This window comes from Gymnogyps californianus, unplaced genomic scaffold, assembly GCF_018139145.2.
Source record: "Gymnogyps californianus isolate 813 unplaced genomic scaffold, ASM1813914v2 HiC_scaffold_33, whole genome shotgun sequence".
Lineage (NCBI taxonomy): Eukaryota > Metazoa > Chordata > Aves > Accipitriformes > Cathartidae > Gymnogyps > Gymnogyps californianus.
Genome location: NW_026114213.1, coordinates 366,553 through 394,213, shown reverse-complemented (window position 1 = coordinate 394,213; position 27,661 = coordinate 366,553). Strand labels below are relative to the sequence as shown.

At 43.7% G+C, this 27,661-nt stretch overlaps 1 protein-coding gene across 1 annotated transcript; it reads right to left on the bottom strand.

Annotated features, from left to right (window-relative positions):
* Nucleotides 1–2,189: 2,189 nt before the first annotated feature.
* LOC127028491 (hsp90 co-chaperone Cdc37-like 1) lies at nt 2,190–27,661 on the bottom strand. Its single transcript, XM_050914254.1, has 7 exons — nt 27,560–27,661; nt 18,515–18,796; nt 17,648–17,741; nt 16,194–16,309; nt 15,764–15,886; nt 3,194–3,352; nt 2,190–2,394 (listed from the first exon to the last, which is right to left on the bottom strand). The coding sequence occupies exons 1-7, from the start codon at nt 27,659–27,661 to the stop codon at nt 2,296–2,298; spliced, it is 975 nt and encodes a 324-aa protein (XP_050770211.1). The 3' UTR covers nt 2,190–2,295.

Here is a 27,661-nt window from a genome sequence, read left to right as displayed (position 1 = left end):
CAAAGGTGGCCAACAGCATCCTGTGCTGTATTAACAGTAGCGTAGCTATTAGATCAAGGAAAGTTATTATCCCCCTTTACTTAGCACTCATTAGACCACATCTGGAATACTGTGTCCAGTTTTGGGCCCCGTACAATACAGGAAAGACATTGATCAACTGGAGTACGTCTAGTGGAAGGCCACTGAGATCATCAGGGGCCTGAAGCACATGGTCTGTGAGGAGAGACTGAGGGAACTGGTCTTTTTCAGCCTGAAGAAGAGAAGGCTTTGGGGGGGACCTAACAGTAGCCTTCCAGTACCTACAAGAAGGCAGAGCCAGGCTCTTCACAGTGGTGCATGGTGGGAGGACAGGAGACAACGGACATAAGTGGAAACAAGAGAGGCCCTGACTGGATAGAAGGAGAAACTTTTTCACTATGAGGATGGTCAAGCATGGGATCAAGGTGCCCAGAGAGGTTGTGCAGTCCCCATCCTTGGAGGCTTTCAAGACCAGACTGGATAAAGTCCTGAGCAACCTGGTCTAACCCCATAGCTGACCCTGCTTTGAGCAGGAGGTTGGACTAGAGACCTCCTGAGGTCCCTTCCAACTGGAATTTTACTATGATCCTATGTTAAGGGAAGTTAAGTCCTGTTGTGTTCTCTTCCTCTCCGGAATGCCTGTGAAATACTTAACTGGGTTCAATAGTAGAGAAATATATTTCGTTATCTGCAGTTTGCAGCTGAGACAGCTGCTGCCTTTGCAGATGTAGGGAAAACACATAAGATATTTGTTATCACAAGGAGCTAGTGGCCTTGGACAAAGGTCCGGCAACATGTTTAGTGCTAGTTTGCTCTGTATAAGGAAGGGACTGTCGTGGTTTAACCCCAGTCAGCAGCCAAGCACCACGCAGCCGCTCCCTCACTCCCCGCCCCTGCCCCGATCCCAGTGGGATGGGGAGGAGAATCGGGAAAGAGGGTAGAACTCATGGGTTGAGATAAGAACAGTTTAATAACTAAAGTAAAATAAAATACTAACAATAATAATAATTAAATATAATAATTAATAATGAAATATAATAATAATAATAGCAATGAAAAGGAATATAACAAAAAAAAGAAGAGGGAAAAAAAAAAAGGAAAAAACCCCCAGTGATGCACAATGCAATTGCTCACCACCCGCTGACCGATGCCCAAGCAGTGATCCACCCCTCCCGGCCAACTCCCCCCTGTTTATATACTGGGCATGACATTCTATGGTATGGAATACCCCTTTGGCTAGTTCAGGTCAGCTGTCCTGGCTATGCTCCCTCCCAGCTTCTTGCACACCTGTTTGCTGGCAGAGCATGGGAAACTGAAAAGTCCTTGGCTTAAGATAAGCGCTACTTAGCAACAACTAAAACATCAGAGTGTTATCAACATTATTCTCACACTAAATCCAAAACACAGCACTGTACCAGCTACTAGGAAGAGAGTTAACTCTGTCCCAGCTGAAACCAGGACAACTGTGATCAAGCTTTTTGTTGAAAGCAGAGTCTCATCCCACCCACTGTACCTGAAGGTCCCCTTTTGTTCTCTTCATCTAATACTTTTCACTCAATTACAGATCTAGCTTTAAAAAATTAGTTTTAAAAATTTAGTTAATTTAAACTAAAGAAGTCTTAAAAACAAAAAAGAAAGTTTCTCAGTGACCATACAACCCAAAGATCATATGTAAGCAATTTTTAGTTATATGGGGGAGAGGGGAACAACACACAAGATTTTTTTATGAAAGCAAAATGTAACATTTAAATCCTCTTAGAAGAGGTAGAGAGCCAATGTTTTAATTGATGCCATCCAGATCTGCAGTACTGATGTCATACCAATTTATTGCTATTAACAATAAAACCAGATTTAAGAGCTATACCAGCAATATAGCAGTATAATTGTGATCTCCAATATTCATAGAATAAGACATACCCATATCTAATAACAATAGCAGATTCCACCAGAAATCTATCACTTACTGTAAACATTGTATTTGTGCAATTTCTTTTTCATACTTTAATTCCCAAAATCATTAAAGGCAAATTTAGTAGCATAAAACACATCCAGTTTCACGTTTGGCAATGAGAAACCCATTCTTCATAGAAAACAAAAAAACCTAGCAGCACGTTTTCAAACATTATTACAAGTATTTCTGGATTACCCTCCCTCCAAATCCCCCCTCGCTCAAAGCACCAAAAATAAAGTGCAATACCCATAAAAATGTGTCAAGAAAATAGCCACATTCTTTTCTTTGTAATAAAAAAAGAGTACTTTGCCTCAGTCTTAACAGTGCTATACTGTGTCCATCATTTTGGGTTCTTCATCTTTTTGTAGCGTTGAGTTTAAATTGCAGACACTTCTGTTTATGCAACCTTGTAGATCATTTGCATTCTGCAACAAATGAAGAATTGAAAGCTTAATCTCAATACATACATACACTTACAGAGAACTAAGTCAAGCTCTTTATTTTGTCTGTCTTAAGATAAGTTCGTAATAAAATATAATTTCTTAAAAAAACCCCCCAGACAGTATTATCATAATGTGAATGTCAAGAAGCTTCTTTAAATTCAGCTAGCATACTATCACCTTATTGTGCATTTACTTAGGGTTCAGTTACCAGATCTTACCAAACAGGTACCTTGACCAAATTTATTTCAAAGTACTTTAAATTGTGTCTCCTTCCCCAACATCCAGCTTTTAAAAGCCTTTAAAATTTTCTCTTCAGCCCAAGATGTGATCATCACTAACACTGAAACCAAAGACCCCAGTGTTCCAAGATAAAGATAAAAACAAGGGCAGAATATCGTAACACAGAGTAAATTTTCCTTAGCCTTGACTACCTGTAGGTTTCTATTAACGGGATTAGTCATTTTTAGTTGAAAGCTCATTTCACCTCCTGTGATACAAAGCATATTTAATTCTAGTACCTGAACAGGTTAATGATGCAGGTTTCCATTTAGCACAATTATTCAAGGACACTGAACTAACATATGCCTTTTGACACTATAAATTGTGAGAGCTTTGAGAAACAATCTCTTGCATATTGATAATAGTGCACATTAGAACTGACAGTGCTCCAAGTATAGAGAGGCCTATTCCTAGATCTCAAAAAGTACATCTTCTCAAGACTGTAGCAAAAATCTATTCCTAATAGAGTTGTTATATTAATTTCTGGAAATAAAAAGCCTACCTGTGACAAAGACTCCAGTCCTTCTACAATACCAGTATAGACACTGGGATTCTGTACTGACATAGCTTGAAAGCCCTGAGACGGTGAACAGATTCTCACTCTTGATTTGAATGCTTCAAGCTCAGTTTTAAAAGCTTCCAAATAGCCTTCTTCCCCTGCCTGTAAAGAGAAGAGTGAAATATTTTTCATCTCAGCCAGATTTACATCTAGTTGTAAGCATATATACTGCTGTGGGAAAATAACAGAAGAATGGCAAGGAGGACTGTAAACATGCTCAAGTGACTTGCAGCTGGGGTGTAGAAAAACACATATATCATACTAATCGTTGTTTAGTCTTGTGTGCTTGACAAGTAGAACATCTGTGTTTAGATAACATAGGCCTGTGATAGACTCAGAGGCACCCTATCGAACATGCTTGAGATCCCTGCCCTGCTGTGGGAAAGATCAAAACACAGTGGTAAACTACGCCTGCACGAATCCCTGATATAAAGGCAAAAACAGCAGGTTTGGCGATCCTCTAGCAAGGACCGAGCTCTGTGGTGCCTGCGTCCCCGCTTGTGTGCCTCTGCCCAGGTGCTGCTTTGGGGATCCCCCGGTTCGCGAGGTAACAAAAATAAATTTACTCTTTGCATTTCATCCGTGGTTTTGTGGTTGTTCCTGCACCCTGCCTGTGCTGACTCACACACTTGGCGTAGTCGGCAGGATCCAGGAACAGCCATGCCATGGCTGGCAAAAAAGTCAGGGACTGGGGAGGCCACGACAGTGACTCCCCGTATTCCAGGATGGCCCAGTTCTTAGTGCTGGACCCCTGTGGCCACTTTCCTGGCTACATGGGCTCCGCCGGAAGCATGGCCTGAAATAGATGACGGGGCAATGGTTACCCCCCAGACAATTGAAACAGCTATGCGTGGATTGTCATGGAAAGCAGCATTGGATTGTTCTCGCAATTTAGCTGGGAAATTGGAATGGTTATTAGTTACCAGTTGTCCTGGTTTTGGCTGGGATAGAGTTAATTTTCTTCTTAGTAGCTGGTACAGTGCTGGGTTTTGGATTTAGTGTGAGAATAATGTTGATAACACTCTGATGTTTTAGTTGTTGCTAAGTAGCGCTTATCTTAAGCCAAGGAATTTTCAGTTTCCCATGCTCTGCCAGCAAACAGGTGTGCAAGAAGCTGGGAGGGAGCATAGCCAGGACAGCTGACCCAAACTAGCCAAAGGGGTATTCCATACCATAGAACGCCATGCCCTGTATATAAACAGGGGGGAGTTGGCTGGGAGGCGTGGATCACTGCTCGGGCATCGGTCCACAGGTGGTGAGCAATTGCATTGTGCATCACTGTTTTTTTTCCTTGGGTTTTATTTCTTTTTTTTCTTTTTTTTTGTTATATTCCTTTTCATTACAATTATTATTATTATTATATTTTTATTATTGTTAGTAGTGTATTATATTTTACTTTAGTTATTAAACTGTTCTTATCTCAACCCACAAGTTTTACTTTTTTTCAGTTCTCCTCCCCATCCCACTGGGAGCGGGGAGGAGCGAGGGAGCGGCTGTGTGGTGCTTAGTTGCTGGCTGGGGTTAAACCACGACAGTCCTTTTTGGCGCCCAACGTGGGGCATGAAGGGTTCAAGATAACGAAAGATTTGATTGGAATGTGCTAGATCGAATTTATAGTTGTTATTGCTGTTTAGCTATTAATTGACAGGCTTCTGTGCTTGCTTGTCTTACTGTATGTTAGAGTCTAGTGCTCATTAGTGGCTGATTTTTGCTTTCACTGCTTGCTGTACTGCTTATCAATTTACTCTGATGTGCCTGGGAACATTCTGAGAACAGCAATGGCTCGTGTTGATTACAGGATTCAATTCGGACAGGGTATCACTAACGAGAAGTATCAAAATGCAGCTTTTGAGAGGAGCGCCTGCCTCACTAAAACACTTGATTATACCAGCAGTCACAAATGCTACGGGTAATGTACGCGCCCTAGCAAATACCTTGAGGGAAATTGGGGCTGTAACTTCGGGACCATCTGTGCAGGTGGTGGATAAAGGAAAGCTGGCAAAACTGAAAGGAGTTACAGCACGGGTGACAAGGAAACAAATGTGGAATGATCTTGTACAAGCTGGTGTCCCACAATCAGAAATAAATGCAATTACAACATCAGAAATGTTTTGCTGATGGCAAAAGTTAATGCCTATGCAAAAAAGCCAACCACCCCTGGCCCCACCATCAACTCTGCACCTACCCTCCACCCTCGCCTGCCATCTCAAGGCAACATGCTACCTGGCAAATGCCAAAACAGCAGAAATGAAGGTTTGGCAGGTCCCCCAAAATTGCTGAATCCTATTTGGCCTGTTCAAAAACCAGACGGCACTTGGAGAATGACTGTAGATTATAGAGAATTGAATAAAGTCACCCCTCCACTTGCAGTTACGGTACCAGACATGGTTACTCTTATAGAAAAAATCAGCAAAAATTTAAAACCCTGGAAGGTGGTGATAGATCTTGCTAATGCTTTCTTTTCGATAGCCATTACATATTTATAAAGCATGTGCACATAATTGTACTATTTGTATGCAGCTACATTTAAGGGCATTATATAGGCCATGGGGAAAGATAAAACGGGGTCAGCGGGCCTTGAATACCTGGCAGGTCGATTACATGGGCCCCCTGCCCCTGTCGAGGGGGTGGCGATATGTATTCACTGCTGTGGATACAGTGTCAGGACTGGTTTTTGCTAAACCCACCAAATATGCTAATCAACATAGCACAATGGAAGCCTTAGAACAACTCATTCATCAATACGGACCTCCTCATCAAATACAAAGTGACCAAGGAACACACTTTAGTGGACATAATGTCCAAGATTGGGCTCAAGGGCTAGGGATAGATTGGATATTCCACATTGCCTACCATCCCCAAGCTAATGGCTTGATTGAAAGAATGAATGGGATGTTGAAGGAACAATTAAAAAAGCTAACCAGTACTAAAACTTTACAACATTGGAGTTCACATCATACTAAAGCAGGGTTTTTTGTTAAACAGCCAGAATATTCATAATCAAACACCCTATGATCATATGTCCTGGTTTCGGCTAGGATAGAGTTAATTTTCTTCCTAGTAGCTGGTATAGTGCTGTGTTTTGGATTTAGTAGGAAAAGAATGTTGATAACACACTGATGTTTTTAGTTGTTGCTAAGTAGTGTTTATACTAAGTCAAGGATTTTTCAGCTTCTCATGCCCAGCCAGCAAGAAGGCTGGAGGGGCACAAGAAGCTGGGAGGGGACACAGCCAGGACAGCTGACCCAAACTGGCCAAAGGGATATTCCATACCATATGACATCATGCCCAGTATATAAACTGGGGGGAGTTGGCTGAGGGGGGGATCGCAGCTCGGGAACTAACTGGGCATCGGTCAACGAGTGGTGAGCAATTGCATTGTGCACCACTTGCTTTGTATAGTCTAATTCTTTTAGTATTACTATTGTCATATTATTATTATCATTATCATTGTTTTTCATTCCTTTCTGTCCTATTAAACTGTCTTTATCTCAACTCACGAGGTTTTTTCCTGATTCTCTCCCCCATCCCAGGGGTGGGGGGGGAGTGAGCGAGCGGCTGCGTGGTGCTTAGCTGCCGGCTGGGGTTAAACCATGACAGTCCTTTTTGGCACCCAACGTGGGGCACGATGGGTTGAGATAACGACAAATCTGACTGGAATGTGTTAGAACAAATTTGTTATAAACATACATTATATTAGTTCAATAGTTGCTGGTCACAATGTTGATGTATTTGCTCTCAAAGTTGGTGCACTTGTTCTTAAAGGTGCGTTATGTAATACCTTACTTGCAGTATATGCTCCCTGTTGTGCTGTGGGAACTGGGCCAGAGTTATCATGTTGTTCTACTTTGTAACACTGGCTTATGATACGATAGAATTGCTGGTCGTGAAACTAATCCGGTATTTGTACTCAGCATTGCCGTCACCTCCGTACTTCGGGAGCCATCTATCAGAAACTATTAATAATTACACCTTGTACCTTTTCTCATCGGAGAGCCAAGCCACGGGGGAGACACATTTCTTCAGCTTCCCCTTCTCCTCCAGGCAAATTACAGTAGCTCTTGAGAACTTTGAATATCCTTGGGATGTTCAAACCAGCATGTTCCTATTGCTATGTCTCCTGAATGTGTTCCAGGTCTTGCTTAAGGTTAAACAACTGTTTAAGAATACCACTCGGAAAACTGCCCCGAGGCTTAATAGTGATGGGTGGCATGGCATGTGGGAGAATATGGGCAGGTATCTAGAGAACTTCTCACCTCCAATGGTTTGGAACTTCACTCCCGAACAACTACAGGACCCTGATAAAGTGATAGACTATCTGAAAGGAAAATGCTGTGGCGATTCCAAAGAGGCACAACTTATCGCACTGTGCTGGGCCCTGGCCAGTATCTACCAAACACTGCTCGATACTGTGCAGCACCCTCAGGGGGAAGGGAGGGAAAACAGACCGACAGATACTGCAGCTACTCCAACCCCTGCAACAGACACAGCGGCTACTCCAACCCCGGTGACAGGCAAGGCGGCTACTCCAACCCCCACAACAGACACTGCAGCTACTCCGACCCCCGCGACAGGCACTGCGGCTACTCCGACCCCTGCGACAGGCGCTGCGGCTACTCCGACCCCTGCGACAGGTGCTGCGGCTGAACCAGAGAACCAACCTGTGCCAGTATCAGTTGCCCCTATACAGAAGAAGAAATATACAAAAAAATCAGCTCGCTTAGCGAAGGATGAAGATGAACCAGGGCCATCACGAGAACAGGAGGAAGAGGCAGAACCAGAAGTAATCACCCAATCTCTATCCCTGAGTGAGCTGCAAAATATGCGAAAAGATTTCAGCCGTCGTCCAGGTGAGCACATTATCACCTGGCTGCTCCGATGCTGGGACAATGGGGCCAGTAGCCTGGAATTAGAGGGTAGGGAAGCCAAGCAGCTGGGATCACTTGCAAGGGAAGGTGGCATTGACAAGGCGATTGGAAAAGGGACACAAGCCCTCAGCCTCTGGAGGCGACTCCTGTCAAGTGTGAAGGAAAGGTATCCCTTCAAGGAAGATGTTATATGTCAACCAGGCAAGTGGACCACCATGGAAAGAGGTATCCAGTACCTGAGGGAATTAGCCGTGCTAGAGATGATTTCTTATGACCCGGACAGTTCACAATTACCCACAGATCCAGATGAAGTTCAATGCACACGACCCATGTGGCGGAAGTTTGTACGGAGCGCACCATCATCATATGCCAACCCATTGGCAGTACTAACTTGGAAAGACGAAGAGGCACCGACAGTGGATGAAATGGCTCGCCAACTCCGGCAATATGAAGAAAATCTCTCTTCGTCCCTACGAGCCTGTGTCTCGGCTGTGGAACAACTGTCTGAAAAGTCCGAAAAACTGATCGAACTGCTCAAAAAGTCCTACTCCCCACCTGTACGGACCAATATCTCAGCTATTAGGAGTGAGCATTCCTCTGATCAAGAGAGAGAATATAGAAGGTATACACCACGGGGTACCCTGTGGTCTTACCTGCGTGACCATGGAGAGGACATGAGGAAGTGGGATGGAAAACCTACCTCGGTCCTAGATGCACGGGTACGTGAATTGAAAGGAAAAACAACCAGAAAAGGGGATTCTTCCAGGAAAGATGCCACTCCGGTTTCCAGACAAAGTAGAAGGGCTTCTGACCCTCTTGAAGGGACCTCTAAGTCATTTTTACAAGAAGTGAGTAACAAGTACTCTGACCAGGATTAGAGGGGCCCTGCCTCCAGCCAGGTGGAGGAGAGGGACAACCGGGTTTATTGCACTGTGTGGATTCGATGGCCTGGCACATCAGATCCACAGGAGTATAAGGCTATAGTGGACACCGAGGCACAGTGTACTCCAATGCCATCAAGTTATAAAGGGGCAGAACCCATCTGTATCTCTGGTGTGACAGGGGGATCTCAACAGCTAACTGTATTGGAGGCTGAAATAAGCCTAACTGGGAATGAGTGGCAAAAACACCCCATTGTGACTGGCCCAGAGGCCCCATGCATTCTTGGCATAGATTACCTCAGGAGAGGGTATTTTAAAGACCCAAAGGGGTATCGGTGGGCCTTTGGTATAGCTGCCTTGGAGACAGAGGGAATTGAACAGCTGTCCACCTTACCTGGTCTCTCTGAGGACCCTTCGGTTGTGGGGTTGCTGAGGGTTGAAGAACAATAGGTGCCAATCGCTACCACAAGGGTGCACCGGCGGCAATATCGCACCAACCTAGACTCCCTGATTCCCATCCATATGCTGATTTGTCGACTGGAGAGCCAAGGAGTGATCAGCAGGACTCACTCACCCTTTAACAGCCCCATATGGCCAGTGCAAAAGTCTAATGGAGAATGGAGACTAACAGTAGACTATCGTGGCCTGAATGAAGTCACGCCACCGCTGAGTGCTGCTGTGCCAGACATGCTAGAACTTCAATATGAACTGGAGTCAAAGGCAGCCAAGTGGTACACCACAAGTGATATTGCCAATGCATTTTTCTCAATCCCTTTGGCAGCAGAGTGCCGGCCACAGTTTGCTTTCACTTGGAGGGGCGTCCAGTACACCTGGAATCGACTGCCCCAGGGGTGGAAACACAGCCCCACCATTTGCCATGGATTAATCCAGAATGCACTGGAACAGGGTGAAGCTCCAGAACACCTGCAATACCATTGATGACATCATTGTATGGGGCAACACAGCAGAAGAAGTTTTTGAGAAAGGGGAGAAAATAATCCAAATCCTTCTGAAGGCTAGTTTTGCCATAAAACAGAGTAAGGTGAAGGGACCCGCACAGGAGATCCAGTTTTTAGGAATAAAATGGCAAGATGGACGTCGTCACATCCCAATGGATGTGATCAACAAAATAGCAGCTATGTCTCCACCAACTAGTAAACAGGAAACGCAAGCTTTCTTAGGGGTTGTGGGTTTTTGGAGAATGCATATTCCAAATTATAGTCTGATTGTAAGCCCTCTCTATCAAGTGACCCGGAAGAGCAACGATTTTAAATGGGGCCCTGAGCAACAACAAGCCTTTGAACAGATTAAACGGGAGATAGTTCATGCAGTAGCCCTTGGGCCAGTCCGGGCAGGATCAGATGTTAAAAATGTGCTCTACACCGCAGCCGGGGAGAATGGCCCTACCTGGAGTCTCTGGCAGAAAGCACCTGGGGAGACCCGAGGTCGACCCCTAGGGTTTTGGAGTCGGGGATATCGAGGATCCAAGGCCCGCTATACTCCACCTGAAAAGGAGATATTGGCAGCATATGAAGGAGTTTGAGCTGCTTCAGAAGTGGTTGGTACTGAAGCACAGCTCCTCTTAGCACCCCGACTGCCGGTGCTGGGCTGGATGTTCAAAGGGAAGGTCCCTTCTACACATCATGCAATTGATGATACGTGGAGTAAGTGGGTTGCACTGATCACACAACGAAGTCGAGTAGGAAACCTTAGTCGCCCAGGAATTCTGGAAGTGACCACAGACTGGCCAGAAGGCAAAGATTTTGGAATATCACCAGAGGAGGAGGTAACGCGTGCTGAAGAGGCCCCACTGTATAATAAACTGCCAGAAAAGGAGAGGCAATATGCCCTGTTCACTGATGGGTCCTGTCGCATTGTAGGAAAGCATCGGAGGTGGAAGGCAGCTGTATGGAGTCCTATACGACAAGTTGCAGAAACTGCAGAAGGAGAAGGTGAATCGAGTCAGTTTGCAGAGGTGAAAGCCATCCAGCTGGCTTTAGACATTGCTGAACGAGAAAAAATGGCCAATACTTTATCTCTATACTGACTCATGGATGGTGGCAAATGCTCTGTGGGGGTGGTTGCAGCAATGGAAGCGGAGTAACTGGCAACGCAGACGTAAACCCATCTGGGCTGCCCCATTGTGGCAAGATATTGCTGCCCGGCTAGAGAACCTGGTTGTGAAAGTACGTCATGTAGATGCCCACGTACCCAAGAGTCGGGTCACTGAGGAACATCAAAACAACCAACAGGTAGACAAGGCTGCTAGGATTGAAGTGGCTCAGGTGGATCTGGACTGGCAGCATAAGGGTGAATTATTCATGGCTTGGTGGGCCCATGACACCTCAGGTCATCAGGGAAGAGATGCAACATATAGATGGGCTCGCGATCGAGGGGTGGATTTGACCATGGACACTATTGCACAGGTTATCCATGAATGTGAAACATGCGCTGCAATTAAGCAAGCCAAGCGGTTAAAGCCTCTTTGGTATGGGGGACGATGGCTGAAATACAAATATGGGGAGGCCTGGCAGATTGACTATTTCACACTCCCACAAACCCATCAAGGTAAGCGCTATGTGCTTACAATGGTGGAAGCAACCACCAGATGGCTGGAAACATATCCCGTGCCCCATGCCACCGCCCGGAACACTATCCTGGGCCTTGAGAAGCAAATCTTATGGCGACATGGCACCCCAGAAAGAATTGAGTCAGACAATGGGACTCATTTCCGGAACAACCTCATAGACACCTGGGCCAAAGAGCATGGCATTGAGTGGGTGTATCACATCCCCTATCATGCACCAGCCTCAGGGAAAATCGAGCGATACAATGGATTGTTAAAGACTACATTGAGAGCAATGGGTGGTGGGACCTTTAAACATTGGGATACACATTTAGCAAAGGCCACCTGGTTAGGCAACACTAGAGGATCTGCCAATCGGGCTGGCCCTGCCCAATCAGAACTTTTACGTACTGTAGAAGGGGATAAGGTCGCTGTAGTGCACACAAAAAATATGCTAGGGAAGACAGTCTGGGTTACTCCTGCCTCAGGCAAAGGCAAACCCATTCGTGGGATTGCTTTTGCTCAAGGACCTGGATGCACTTGGTGGGTGATGCGGAAGGATGGGGAAGTCCGATGTGTGCCTCAAGGGGATTTGATTTTAGGTGAGAATAGCCAGTGAATTAAATTGTATTATGTTAATTGCTATATAATCCTGCCACTGTATGTCATCATTACTATAGTTGTTATATGCTATATCAACAGTATTACAGTAAGAATTATCTAGATTAATAAAGAATGAACTTTGATAAAACCAAGTGAAGTGCAGTAGTGATGGAACCAGGACTGACTGCAGCATGCAACAATCCAACACTACACACCATCCTCCTGCTGCGCCCAATGTCATCTGCCTGCTGCACTGCACCAAAGCCTGATCCTGCTTTGCCGACTGAGCAGACTTCGCACCATCCCTCCTGCCCAGACAGACTGTTATGATAGATGGAGTCCAAAGTCATGGACTGAATGAACTCAACGAACATTTTAAATGGACATTGTAAAGGCTTATACATTAAGGGAATGATATCTGTGTGTATATGTATTAAAAGGCAGCAAAAGTGGTGGTGATTAATTGAAAATGCATTGGAAAGTGTGGGACCTGGACATGATGTAGATGGTATAGAATAAGGGGTGGATACTGTCCTGGTTTCGGCTAGGACAGAGTTAATTTTCTTCCTAGTAGCTGGTATAGTGCTGTGTTTTGGATTTAGTAGGAAAAGAATGTTGATAACACACTGATGTTTTTAGTTGTTGCTAAGTAGTGTTTATACTAAGTCAAGGATTTTTCAGCTTCCCGTGCCCAGCCAGCAAGAAGGCTGGAGGGGCACAAGAAGCTGGGAGGGGACACAGCCAGGACAGCTGACCCAAACTGGCCAAAGAGCTATTCCATACCATATGACATCATGCCCAGTATATAAACTGGGGGGAGTTGGCTGGGAGGGGGGATCACGGCTCGGGAACTAACTGGGCATCGGTCAACGAGTGGTGAGCAATTGCATTGTGCACCACTTGCTTTGTATAGTCTAATTCTTTTAGTATTACTATTGTCATATTATTATTATCATTATCATTGTTTTTCATTCCTTTCTGTCCTATTAAACTGTCTTTATCTCAACTCACGAGGTTTTTTTCCTGATTCTCTCCCCCATCCCAGGGGTGGGGGGGGCAGTGAGCGAGCGGCTGCGTGGTGCTTAGCTGCCGGCTGGGGTTAAACCACGACATCATATTACAACACCTCCAGTACAAAACATGGTGAGGATTGAAATTCTTCCAGATGGTATCTCTCCCAAAATATTAACTACAGGGGAAATGGAATTGTTTACACCGATGGATTGCATGGTGGGACCGTGACCTATTACTCTAGACATGAAGATTCATATAATAACCCCTGAGAATGCCATATGGTTCTGTACCCCAACTTCTCCTCTTATTTTACATCCTTTGTTGTTCTTGTATTTCAGGTATCTTTGACGAATACCTGTGCCTTATCTAGAGGAGATAGCACTGGAACGGTGTTATTGGTGTCGCAAACCCAACATCGAACTGAAGTTCAATCTGAAAAAGCACAAGCCATAGCTCTCCAATCTGTGTGGGCAATTACCCCACATCAGGTTATCAAACCTGCAGTGATATTAGCTGAAGGAGCTGGGGCAATGGCGTATGTATTACTGGAAGGAGATGACACTCCTGTTTTCCTCCCCTATCACAGGTTGGCTCATCGTGCTTTGTAGTCTTTTACTACAAGCACATGCCCTGGATACATCTCCGCAAGATCAACATGTAAATACTTGGATTTGATTGGCCTCTACTGTAACTAACTCATCTGCCTTTTATGTTAAGGGAAGATCAACAGCTGCAGATCTTTTGACAATGTGCTTCATTGGCATGCCAACCCCAGTAGCTGTATAACAAAATTATACTATGCTAAGTGTTTTTTATACTAATGTTCCTCATTGCTATTTTTTCCGAGTAGGTAATGGCTGTACGCCAAGGAACATTACAAAATCAATTGGCGGTGGACTATCTCCTTCTTCGACACCACAAACGCTGCTCTGATTTTGAAGGCATGTGTTGCTTCAACATAACCGATGAATCAGCCAGCATAGAGGACAACATTCAACACCTCCAGGACTTAATGCATCAAATGAAACAATCTACTGGTGGTGCCTGGCTGGCTGAGTGATTTAATTCCCTGACAGGATGAGTGGGACACCTGATTCAAAACATTATTGTGGAGATATGTTTATTCCTTTTTCTATATGTGTTTATTATGTGCCTCTGTAAATTACCCTGCCCTACACCCCGCAAGCCCAAATGAACAGCTCCAGCTTTGCCAGCCCCAGTGGAAGTGGTCTCTTGAGCAAGGGGGTGGAATGTGGGAAAAATAACAGAAGAATGGCAAGGAGGACTGTAAACATGCTCAAGTGACTTGCAGCTGGGGTGTAGAAAAACACATATATCATACTAATCGTTGTTTAGTCTTGTGTGCTTGACAAGTAGAACATCTGTGTTTAGATAACATAGGCCTGTGATAAACTCAGAGGCGCCCTATCGAACATGCTTGAGATTCCTGCCCTGCTGTGGGAAAGATCAAAACACAGTGGTAAACTACGCCTGCGCGAATCCCTGAAAAACAGGCGAAAAAAGCAGGTTCAGCGATCCTCTAGCAAGGACCGAGCTCCGCGGTGCCTGCGTCCCCGCTTGTGTGCCTCTGCCCAGGTGCTGTTTCGGGGATCCCCCGGTTCGCGAGGTAACAAAAATAAATTTACTCTTTGCATTTCATCCGTGGTTTTGTGGTTGTTCCTGCGTCCTGCCTGTGTCAGCTCACACAACTGCTAAAAAGAAGTCCTGCAGTAATGCATATTATACTCATTGAAGGATAATGGTTTGGACAAGTCAATAACAATATTAGCACCAGTCAGCTTAAAAAGAAGATTCAGGTATGCTGGTTTTTGTTTGTTTGTTTGTTTTGCTTTAAAGAGAGACTTTAGCATTTGATGAGTATAGGAACTTAGTTATTAATTCATCTGAGAACATGTAAGAACAAAAGAAATATAATTTTAACCCTTCCTTTATTCCATCTCAGAAGCCAATACCCTTAAGAGAAAAGGTACTCATGGCAGCACTCAATTCAAAAGCAAAGCATGAATCAAAGTGGGTGTCAACTTAAGTCCTTAAGGCAGCATTAAGATCAGCATGACTTGATTCTTCAGTCTTGTATAACTTAATATAGAACCTGCATCAAACCGCAGCTTCAGTCTTCTCACATCTCTCTCCCTCTCCCAGCATTCCAGAGCTAACTATGACTGACTGAAGAGAAACAGACTCCAAATTGGGCCCTGCCATGAACTGCATAGGGAGGCATTATGATAAGTGAAATAGGACACTCAGTCCTCAGACACATTCATGTTTGCCGCTGTAATTTAGGTGGCACTTCACTATTCCACACTCCTGTAGTTCCCATGCTATGTTCTGCTTTCCCTCTGACCTAACAAGAATCCATGGAATTTCCGTTCTCAAGATCAGAATTACACAAAACATTCATCCTAGAATGAACTGCCAATAAAACAACACTTACCCATAAGCTTGATTCAGTCAGTAACATATTTAACCTCCAACTGTCAGGAGGAAAGCTCCTTCAGAACACTGATCCCTTGCAAAGGTATCAAGAGTTTCTCTCAGTGTTATACAAGTTCTGACTTACTTTGGCTTTTTGGAAAAATAGACGAAAACAGCCTCTTGGATCCACATTACAGCTTCTGGCCATTTCTATAATAAACTGCATCACAACTGCTTGGTGTGCTATTTGTTCCATCAGAGCTCTTTTCTGAAAAGAGAAATTACATAATTACAGAAAATATCTTTAAAAGTATAACTCTATCTAAAATTCAGCAACATCTTTGCATTTGATTCTTAAAGAGAAAAGAACTGATGCTGACAGAAGCAAAGGGACTGTTAATTAGCTGACTAGATCTAATGTAGTAATGTGTTTTGGAGGCTTCCTTCAATAAGATAACATGGACATGGGAAGACAGGGAGAAGAGTAATTAAATGGCTCATCAATTTGGACAGCTTTTCTGTAGTGTAAGTGGGAAACTGCATACTTTTAAGCAGTTTAAAGGTCTTCCTAGTACCTGTTCAGCTTCTAGATGAAAACACCATAAGATGAGATATTTAGCTGTTTCTTCACATACAATATACGGGTGGTCAGACAAAAATCTTTGACTGTCATCCCATCTGCCCAGCATACCTGATTAAAAAAAAAAACAACAACAACATGAATTAACACATTCAATATGGAGAAGTGATTTAATGCAGTGAAGACGTTATTCAAATTTACATACTACTACAGTCTCCTTCACACTTCATTGTTACCTCAGAAGAACAGCATGCAAATAAAACTGAACTCAATTTTTTTGTTGTTTTTAAAACACCTCCCAATGCTAAAAGAGCATTACCAATAAGGTATGCTCAGACTGTAAAGATACTGAAATATAGTTAGCTGCTACTGTTAAGATCTTATTTTTATTGTATCTCTGACAGTGTTAAAAACAGGTTAACTGTAAATGGTTTTCACACACTGTAACAAAGTAGTATCTATACCTATTTGTTAAGAATTTGATAGTATAACTAAGTTGATGGATGGAGATTTACATTCAGTGATTTTGATAGAAAAGTTCTTTAAGTGCTTGCAAGTAAGACAAACAGAAATGAAAGCATAATCATAGTCTAAAATGAATATGCTTCTGACATGGTTTGCTAGGTTTTAGGAAATACAAAGCTATTTTTATAACCAAGTTCAAGCATTAAGGTCAAAACAGGAGAGCCAACTCAGTGGTTGAAAGTTAACTAGAAGACTGAATTGTAGTAAGTAGCATGAAACTACCTTCATGGAAAGAGCTGCAGGTTGAAAGTCAGAACTCAAAATTCAAGCAGTGACATCACCTTCCCTCCCCCTCCATTGTCCTTCATACGAGTTAATTGCCCTAATATACATATTAGTGATATTTTACTGCTTGCCAGTACTAGATACAAAGTTTTACCCTTCTATCACTCATATAAATATATCTTTAAAAATAAAAGATTGGTTCCATCTCTACATAGTCTTAACAGCTGTTTTGCAGATATTTACCTTTTATCATTCATCCCCCTCATGGATTAACAGACAGCAAAACCCCAGCTATTTATAGGAGGCAGGTACAGACAGTCCCAGGCACTTTTACATGCAGGAATTGCATCTCCATTAATGCCCCTATCATTTCCCATGGAACAACAGAAAAAGTTGCTAGAATTTTAATTTTCATGACTTGAAAAACTTTTTCAGTTCTATGTTGACTCAAGAAGTTCTCATTGATCGTAGGAACCAACAGGCTTCTGTGATTTACAGTTTCCTTTACTTTGAAATGGTTATTTGTTACGATGCCACATCTCCTGTCCTGAGAAACAAGAATCTATATACTCTCCTTGCCAGATGTTTCATTTGTTAGCATCCATTTTGTACAATAATAATAATAATGAAAAAAAGAAATAGACCTACACAAATCCTACAGGAGGTTAAACTGCAAAATGTTGGAAGCAACATACTTACCAAAGTATCTAATCTTTTGTTCATGCTTCTGTATAAATGATTTAGATATATCTTCATCTTCTACTTCTTTTCTTTTATATTGACTAATAAAACTCTAAAGATGAGAAAAAACTATCATAGAATCTCCACATATACCTTTTTTGAACTATAGGATTATTTTAATTCATTACTATTTAAAGGGCAATGTTCTAGTTTTAAGCATAGCCCAGCAAACACATACATACCCAACACTTAATGTACCCAAGAAGATTATTTATCAAAACACAGCTTGTCTAATTAATAATAGGGTGAAAAATGCCTTATCATATTCTTCTTCTGAGCAATAATCTATCTCAAAGTTCTATGCACTAGTAGGAACTTACTGATCTATAAACAATGAGAAACATCTACACCATCTAGCCCTGATGAAACTAACTCAGTGGAATTACGAAAAACGATGCATTATCGGTTCATATTCAAGTTAAGTGCTGAAAACAAAACTGGCATTTACTATGAAGACAGTTTGTGCTAAAATAATCTGCATTAAGAAATTCACATTATTAGAGGCAAACTGTGCATGTTTCAAATGTGAGAATTTGGCATAACAAACAAGCAAACTTCACGTGAAGAACTATTGCTCATCCTTGTTTTTGGCAACAGTTGCTAAAAGGGACAAATATAAGTTCTGATTCCCAATTAAAGGAGAAGTGTCATACACATTTGTGATATCAATGCAACATGTCCCCTTTAATAGGGCAAAATAAGAAAGAAAAACATTCAACACATTACAATAAGCACTATACTAGATATAGAAAACACTCAAGATGAGAAATAAATGGAATAAAAAAGGCTTATAATTGTTTTCATACACATTTATACATGTCTTACCTTATTAAATACCTCCTTACTAAAAGAATCTGTATTCCATAGATTCTGTCTTTCCCTCTGTATTAGCGCTTCTTCTTTTCTTCTCCACTCTTCCTCTCTCTGTCTCAGTTCTGAAGCTTCAGTCTGTGCTTTGGCATATTCCTGATCCGTGGATTCCGAATTATGCAGTGCTAAACTACCAAGTTTCTGCTGGACTTCTGCTAGATTCCATTTGGATTCTACAGAGCTCTTCACAAACTCTTTTTGTTTTTGACAGATTAATTCAATCCCTTGACCATAGGTCTGTGTGGAAAACAAAACATGCTGTTTATGGAAGGAAAACTGATAGAATTTATGAAGCATATAGAAACAGAAGGCTTTGACTCCCAAATAGAACACTGAGATGGAAGGCATCTTAAAAGCAATATTATATTCACAACAGTGACTAAACATGATACTGTGCAGCTAGATGATTTTTAAAGGAAACTTCTACTTCAAGCTTTCTAAACTTAATTGAAAGATATTTACAGAATCATGGATCAAGTATTGCCACCAGTAATACAATCTCCAGACTGCATATCATAAAGTTCTTTTGTAGATTAAAGGATTTTCCTCACTCCCCTCTGGCTATCTTTATTCTGCAAAATTAACAGTAGCCAAAATAGCAGAATACTTGTAAGACATACTTCTGAGAAGAAAGCATCTGCTTTATGATGTCAAATCATAACAATAGAGTAACTATTACTACCTACCTTCCAGCATGGAGTAATATTACTGTGGTGGGTTGACCTTGGCTGGCTGCCAGGTGCCCACCAAGCTGCTCTCACACTCCCCCTCCTCAGCAGGACAGGGGAAGAAAATAAGATGAAAAAAAGCTCGTGGGTCAAGATAAAGACAGGAAGATCGCTCACCAATTACCATCATGGGCAAAACAGACTCGACTTGGAGAAGATTAATTTAATTTATTGACAATTAAAAATAGAGTAGGATGGTGAGAAACAAAGACATGAAAACATGTTCCCCTCCCCCTTCCAAGCTCAACTTCACTCCATTGTTCCTGACTCTTCTGTCTCCTCCTCCCTGTCCTGAGCAGTGCTGGAGGGATGGGGAATGGGGGTTGTGGTCAGTTTGTAACAGTTCCTCTCTGGCGCTCCTTCCTCCTCACACTTTTCCCCTGCTCCAGCGTGGGATCCTTCCCACAGGCTGCATTTCTTCAAGAACTGCTCCAGTATGGTTCTGTTCCATGGGGTACAGTCCTTCAGGAAAAGACTGCTCAAATGTGGGTCCCCCACAAGCTGCAGCTCCTGCCAGGACCCTGCTCCAGCATGGGCTCTCCACCGGCTGCAACTTCCTTCAGGGCACATCCACCTGCTCCAGTGTGGTGTCCTCCATGGGCTGCAGTGTGGATATCTGCTCCAGCATGGTCCTCTCTATGAGCTGCAGGGAATACCTGCTCTGGCATGTGGTCCTCTCCATGGGTTGCTGGGGGACAACCTGCTTCACCATGGTCTTCTCCACAGGCTGCAGGGGAATCTCTGCTCCAGTGACTGGAGCACCTCCTCCTCCTCTTTCTTCTCTGACCTTGGTGTCTTCAGGGTTGTTTCTCTCACATTTTTTCCTCACTCCTCTCTCTCACAACTGCTACACAGTATTTTTTTGCCCTTTCTTAAATATGTTTTCACAGAGGTGCCACCAGCTTCACTGATTGGCTCAGCTTTGGCCTGCAGTGGGTTCGTTTTGGAGCTGGCTGGAACCAGCTCTGTCCAACATGAGGGCAACCCCGGTCTCTTCTCACAGAGGCCACTCCTGCAGCCCCCCCACTACCAAAACCTTGCCACGTAAACCCAATACAATTACTCAATGCATGTCCTAGCATCTTAGCCTGGACTATCAGTGAAAGTGGAATTTAAGCTATGAATTAGTTGAGGCACAACATAAGCATCCCTTTCCTTCTACCAAATATATTGAGAGGGTCACTAACAGCTAGGAGACAGAAGTGATTTCTTAAACCACAGTATTTATATTGCCTACAGATGTACACTAGAAACTCAGCAATTTAAGAATTTTTTCTTTCTCTAAACCATCTACAAGCTACAAAGAGGATGCAGGCTCTCTCTTCACAAGGAGCCACATGGACAAGACAAGGGGCAACGGGTACAAGTTACACTGGGAGAGGTTTCATCTCAATATAAGAAAAATTTTTTACAGTGAGAAAAAAATCAATCACTGGTACAACCTCCCCAGGGATGCAGTAGAGTCCCCATCACTGGAGGTTTTCAAGATGCTATTGGACAGGGTGCTAGATAATCTCATCTAGGCTCCCTTTCCCACGATAGGTTGGACCAGATGATCTTTCGAGGTCCCTTCCAACCTGGGCTGTTCTATAATTCTATGATCTGTTCTGCCCTCCCACCAGAAGTGAGAAATAAAATGTGTGTATTAGCTTCTCAGCCTTCCAGTGCAATATTCTGAAGTTAGTGATGGTGACCATCTTTGGTAGAGGGATAGGAAGGACACTAAGTTGCGAGAGCTTACCTGGAGGAAACTTCAATGCAGATTAATCAAAGGTCTCATGCCAACTTTGTTTCAGAATCACAGCAAATCTCTTTTTAAAGAACAATTGACTACTTGCAATTTGGAAAAAAATTACAAGTTCTTATAAACAATGCAGTCTTCCTAATGACCTACTTATGCTATTTATAGCTATACAGAAAGAGGGACAGCTATAGGCAATGTTCAAATGAGTGCTGGATGGATACTCCCAAGACTGGGAAAAAAAGGAAGCTTCTGACCTCTGGCAATGTGAGAAAGGCTCTTTCTCTGCCCACAGATTTGAATTTACAGAATACATACAGTACCCTAGTAAGAGGTGAGAAGGAACAAACTGTGTTAAGGAAGGCTTCAGAGACAGCTGAGCCTGAACAAAATGACAGCACCAACAGAAAACAGTAGGTGATAGTGGTTGGAGATTCCCTTCTGTAGGGGATAGAGGGACCTATCTACTGATCAGACATGCTGTCTCAGGAGATTTGTTGCTTGATGGGGGATCAAATACAGGATGCTGCAGAGAAACTGCTGAGGCTTGTCCAGCCCTTGGACTATTATCTCTTGCTGCTCATCCACGTGGGCAGCAGTGATACTGCAAGGGATGACCTTGAATGTATCAAGAGTGTCTACAGAGCTCTGGGGACAAGGGCAAAAGGCATGGGGCCCAAGTGGTGTTCTCCTTGATCCTTCCAGTGAGGGGGGAAGGCACAGCTAGAAGTAGGTGCATCTAGCAGGTCAACACCTGTCTCCAGAGGTCCCTTCCAACCTACAGTATTCTTTGATGTATCATGGGGGAATTATGAGAGATCACGTTCTGGCTTTGGGAAAATGAAGTATACAAACACATAAAAAGAATTTAGGTCATATTATTTTCAGCAAAAATCTTTTTTTTTTTTCTCCTAATAAAAAATGGGTACAGTCAGTATAAAAGTTTTCCTACTCCTGTGTACTGGATATCTACAGAGCCACATTTCAGTAAAAACTGGGGTCTGGCTCATAAGTGAGTTTGTCAAGATGAAAAATACTGGGGCTCTTGGCCCTTGCCTGCATCGCACTTGGAGGTGTGCTTGTAGCAAATATAGACATATCTAGCTCCAGTTTAACTTGCTTGGCTATCAATAGTAGTGAAGCCATTGAATGGGAGCTACTTGTGGAAGTATATCCTCTGGTCCCAGGATTCCCTGTACATCTACTGGGGAAAGCCACTACTAGCACATTAAAACACCCAAGTTGATTTTAGACCAGTTCAACATTTTGTCACGTGCTGTATTCATACATTTGACTATTGTACAAATATACCCCAAAACTTGTAGCTGTGACAAACGTACAGTGTTTTGCACAGTTGTAGCTAAGACAAACATAGTAAAGGGATAGAGAACTGTTTTCCTCTATATCATAAATTTGGATCTAATCTTAGAGTAGCAGCAGCAGAAAGTAATTCCTATCTATCAGCTGTTTGAAGAGGAGTCTCTATCAAATTAGAGAGCAACCCTTGTCTGGGCCAATATTAATTTAAAAACTCTGCCTGGGCTGTGGCTAGTTTCCTAATCAACAACTTTAGCCAAAAAGACGAAGAAATTACTAGAGATAGAATTGTCTCACCTGACTCTACTGAACTTAACTGAGCCACACTGAGGGGACAGAGTTGTGAGGTTTGCATTCCAGTTCTGCAATACACAGAAGTTGCATGGTCTTTCACCAGTTCTAAATTAAATTAAAAATATTTAAACAGTACGTAGTGCTGGCAAAAGGTACTGGGGTAAGAAAAGGCTCTATACACATTATATCTGCAGGTATAGCAATTATACTGAAAGGCTCTCCATACTGTTCAAGTTTGTGAAGTATTACCCTACTTATATGTCAGAATCTATTCTTCATGTTCATTATTCATTGGCCATTCTCCCTGTCCATTAGTCCCACAGTATTCTTCCTATCCATAATTTGTCAATCACTCTCCATATCCATTCTTTTAGTGGTCATTCTCCCTGCCCATCATTCATTGGCTATCCTCTATGTTCATTTAGACCCTGGCTTTTGTAGCAAGTGATTGCCAGGCTCACAAGGTGGTGATTAGTGGTATAAAGTCCAACCATTGGTTGATTTCCAGTGGCATCCCTCAGGGGTTGATACTGTATAACATCTTTATTAAGAAGCTAGAGAATGGGATGGAGTGCACACAACAAGCTTGTGGATTATACCAAATTGGGGGGAGTGGTCAATATGCTGAAGGGCCAGTCTGCTATTTATAGGGACCTGGATAGGCTGAAGAAATGAGCCGAGAGCGACCCCATGAAGTTCAACTAGGGTAAATGCAAAGTCCTGCATCTGGAATAACCCCATGCAACAGTACAGGCTGGAGGCTGACTGGCTATGAAGCAGCTTTGCAGAAAATGACCTGGGGGTCCTGGTGGACAAGTTGAACATGAGGCAGCAGTGTGCCCTTACAACATGGAAGGCCAACTGCATCCTGGGCTGTATTAGCAAGAGCGTAGCCAGCAGTTCCAGGAAAGGGATCCTTCCCCTCTGTTCGGCAGTTGTGAGACCACACATGAAGTGCTGTGTCCATTTCTGGGTTCCCCAGTACTAGACAGACATGGACATACTGGAGCAGGTCCAGCAGAGGGCTACTAAGATGGTCATGGCCTGGAGCATGTGACATATGAGGAGAGGCTGAGAGAGCTGGGTTTGTTCAGCCTTCACAAGAGAAGACTCAAGAGGAATTGTTGTCAACAACTGCTTAATAGGAGAATATGGAGTCAGACTCTTCTCGGAGGTATACAGGGACAGGATGAGAAGCAATGGACACAAGCTGCAACAAGGGCAATTCCAGTTAGCACCTACAGAGAAACGCACTGTATCAGTGTTTATTTTTCAATCATGAGAATGTTTGAGTAACTCCTTGTTGTGGTTTAACCCCAGCCAGCAACTAAGCACCACACAGCCACTTCCCCCTCCCCTCTCCCAGTGGGGTGGGGAGGAGGAAAGGAAAAAAAGTAAAACTCATGGGTTGAGATAAGAACAGTTTAATAACTAAAGTAAAAATAAAAATACACTACTAACTAAGAATAATAACTGTAACGAAAAAGAATACAACAAAAAAAAAAGAAATAACACCCAAGAAAAGACAAGCGATGCACAATGCAATTGCTCACCACCCGCTGACCAACGCCTGAGCAGCGATCCGCCCCTCCCGGCCAACTCCCCCCTGTTTATATGCTGGGCATGATGTTCCATGGTATGGAATATCCCTTTGGCTAGTTCAAGTCAGCTGCCCCGGCTATGCTCCCTCCCAGCTTCTTGCACACCTGCTTGCCGGCAGAGCATGGGAAACTGAAAAGTCCTTGGCTTAAGATAAGCGCTACTTAGCAACAACTAAAACATCAGAATGTTATCGACAGTATTCTCACACTAAATCCAAAACCCAGCACAGTACCAGCTACTACTAAGAAGAGAATTAACTCTGTCCCAGCCAAAACCAGGACACTCCTACACTCCAGCTCTTGTAAAATGCTCAACTGTTACTGTGGGTGTATTAGGTATAAATTGCAGGGTTTCAGTAGCAGTGGGTTGCAAGGGCGACCTATATAGGAGGAGGCCATGAACTGCCTTGTGCCAGTCACAGCCGGTTCCAGCCAGCTCTGAAACTGATGTAAACAACCCATTGCATGCCAAAACTTCAGCCAGTCAGAGAAGCACATGGTATCTCTGCTCAAGCATATTTAAGAGATGAGCAGCAGCTGCTGGAGGAAGAAAAATGAATGGGACACATGGAAAAAGACATTGCTAGGGACATGGCTAGAGATGCACCCTTAGAAGGAGGTGCTCCATGCCAAAGCAGGCACATCCCCAAAGGGACTGCAGCCTGTGGAAGAACCCAGAGTAAGAAGCAAGAAACAGTAGAAAGAAACTATTACACAACCACCCCAACCTTCTGTGCCACCTGTCACTGCATCAAAGGAATTGACAGCCCTGCGCAAAGGAGGGTGGCTTTGAGATCGGCTGATGGAGGGATATGCTGAGCAGTGGCCAGATCCTGCAAATGAAATAACCCCACGGAGGGCCTGGGAAGAAGGAAGTAATCAACTGCAATTGCTTGGGCTGCTGGAGTGTATTTACAGGCAAGAATGGAGGGACCCTGAAAAGGTGGTCATCACTGACACCATGGCCCAAAAGCTCTGATGGCTAGACAAAGTTCCTAACATCCCTCTGGTATCACCTGATAACCTGGTGGGATGCCTTGTTGATCAAGGAGTAACCTATATGTACCATACTGGAGGAAGCATGCCAGAAGAACGGTGCAAGATTAGCAGCATGGCCAAGGATAATACTGAGGACCTGGTAGTATGGTTAACCTCGGGAAAAACATCAGGAAAGAATGGGAATTCTGCATACCCCCCTCCTACATGCTGGGACTTACAGATGTTGTTGAAAGAAAAGGAAGAGGATATGACAGAGCAGGATGGAAGGCCCTTTAGAGATCTAGCACTGCAAGCTAAGGAATTGCAAGAACAGGGGAGAAGTCAGAGTTCAGTTAAACCATTGCCTTCTCCTACCTCCATCTCTGGACCGCATACTGTTCTGACAACTGATTTGAATTTACTCCATTGGCGGGGGGCACGCGCTGGCCTGGCAGGGGATGGGGATAACTGAATTTATTGGACTATCTAGGTAGGGTGGCCAAGCACCCCTTTGCCTCAACAATATGGTGCCCTAGTGGATACTGGCACTGAGTGCACCTTATTGCCCTCATTGTGTAGCAGTGATGAAGTGTAGTCATTCATGGAACAACTGGAGGAGAGACATGCCTAGCTCCAGTGGAAGGGAGCCTCAGTTTGAATAGACAGGATTGGTACCCCCTACCTGCTGCCACTGGCCCTACTGCCCCTGCCATCCTCAGGATTGACTTTCTTAACCACTGCAGATGGACAGATGGGACAGGAAAGCTTTGGGTTTTTGGAATAGGAAGAAGCGTGGTTTGCACAGGAGGGAACCAACTACAGCGCTCTCTACTGACCCCAATGTTGTTGCATGTACTCAGATAGACCCAGTTGTCATTCCCTCAGCAACCCAAGTAATTTGCTGAAAGAAGCAGTAATTTGCTGTATGTAGGGTACGTAGAGTTTATAATGTATGTATATTAAGATTGTGATGATGTTGAAAGTAGAGTTTATAATGGATGTATGTTCAAACAGTTCTTAAATATGTTTCACAGAGGTAAAGGGTGGAATGTATTGGGCATAAAGTAAAGGGTTTTGGTAGCAGGGGGCTGCAGGGGTGACCTGTGCAGGAAGAGGCCGTGTACTCTTATGTGCCAGTCATAGCCTGTTCCAGCCAGCTCTGAAAATGATGTAAACAATCCATTGCACGCCAAAATTTGGCACACCTGGTGCCTCTGCTCAAACATATTTAAGAAAGAGTGGCAGCTGCTAGCGGGAGGAGAAATGGAAGGAGACAATGTAGGTACCAGCTGGAGATGCAATCTTGAAAGGAATTACTCCACACCAGAGCAGCTATGCCCCGAAGGGACTGCGTCCTGTGGTTAAGCCATGCCGAAGCAGGCACGCTCTCAAAGGGCCTGCAACCCATGGAGGAACCCACGCTAGAGCAGAGGAAAATGAGTAAGAAGCAAGGAGTGGTGAAATAAAATGAGTAAGCAGCAAGGAGCTGCAGAAAGAAAACATTATGCAGATGACCCCAACCTCCCTTGTGCCACCTGTCACCAGATCATAACCCAGCAAAAACAAGGGAAGTTGAGACTAGGAAGCAGGGAGGCGTTTGACTGAAGTTGAACCTGGGGAAGGGGGGAGAAAAGGTGTTTCCCTGTTTAATTGTGGGGGTTTTTTTCCCCTCAATACCAGAATCAGTAATTGAGTTTGTATCAGCTGGCAATAAATTAAATGAAATAAGATTCCCCGAGTTGAGACTGTTTTGCCTGTGACAGTGGGCTGGTGACAAATTCCAATATTACCTATAGCATTACTACGCAAGTCCTTTCTGGCACGTCCAAGGATAGCTAAACAGATCCAGGATAAGCATGCACTTATGCATGCCTGTTTACACCCCCACCCCCAATGCACCAGACTCAGTGATTATTTAAGAAAAAAAAAAAGTTTAATCACTTCTCAGACTCACATCTTTGCACCTCTTCAGTGGTTTCATTTTATATTTTACACTACACAGTGCAAAGAAAGTACACGTGTATGAGCCCAAAACAGATCCGGCTCTCTGTAAATTGATTCTGTAAACTGATAGTCAAAAGCCCTTTCCCGAGAACCCGGAGAGCTGAAACCAGGCACGAGCCCTGCAGGTGCAGGCACTGGCGACGTAGAATGCCCCAGCGGTGGGAGTCACGCGTGCTTCCACCTAAGGTTCGGTCCAGCAACGGAAACCCACGCCACTGGCACGTGCGGCCGAAGACCCCCCCCCCCCCCGCCGGAGGAAGGAAGGAGCACACGGAGCCCCGTACAAACTCAGCAGAACAAGAAAACGGCATGACAAGCGGTACGGGGAGAGATGTACCTGCGTTTCCGACAGGCGCTGGATAGATGCGAGAGTCAATTCCCGTTCCTCATCCTCCTCAACCGAACCAAGACCTTGAAAGGAGGAAGACCACAACGCCAT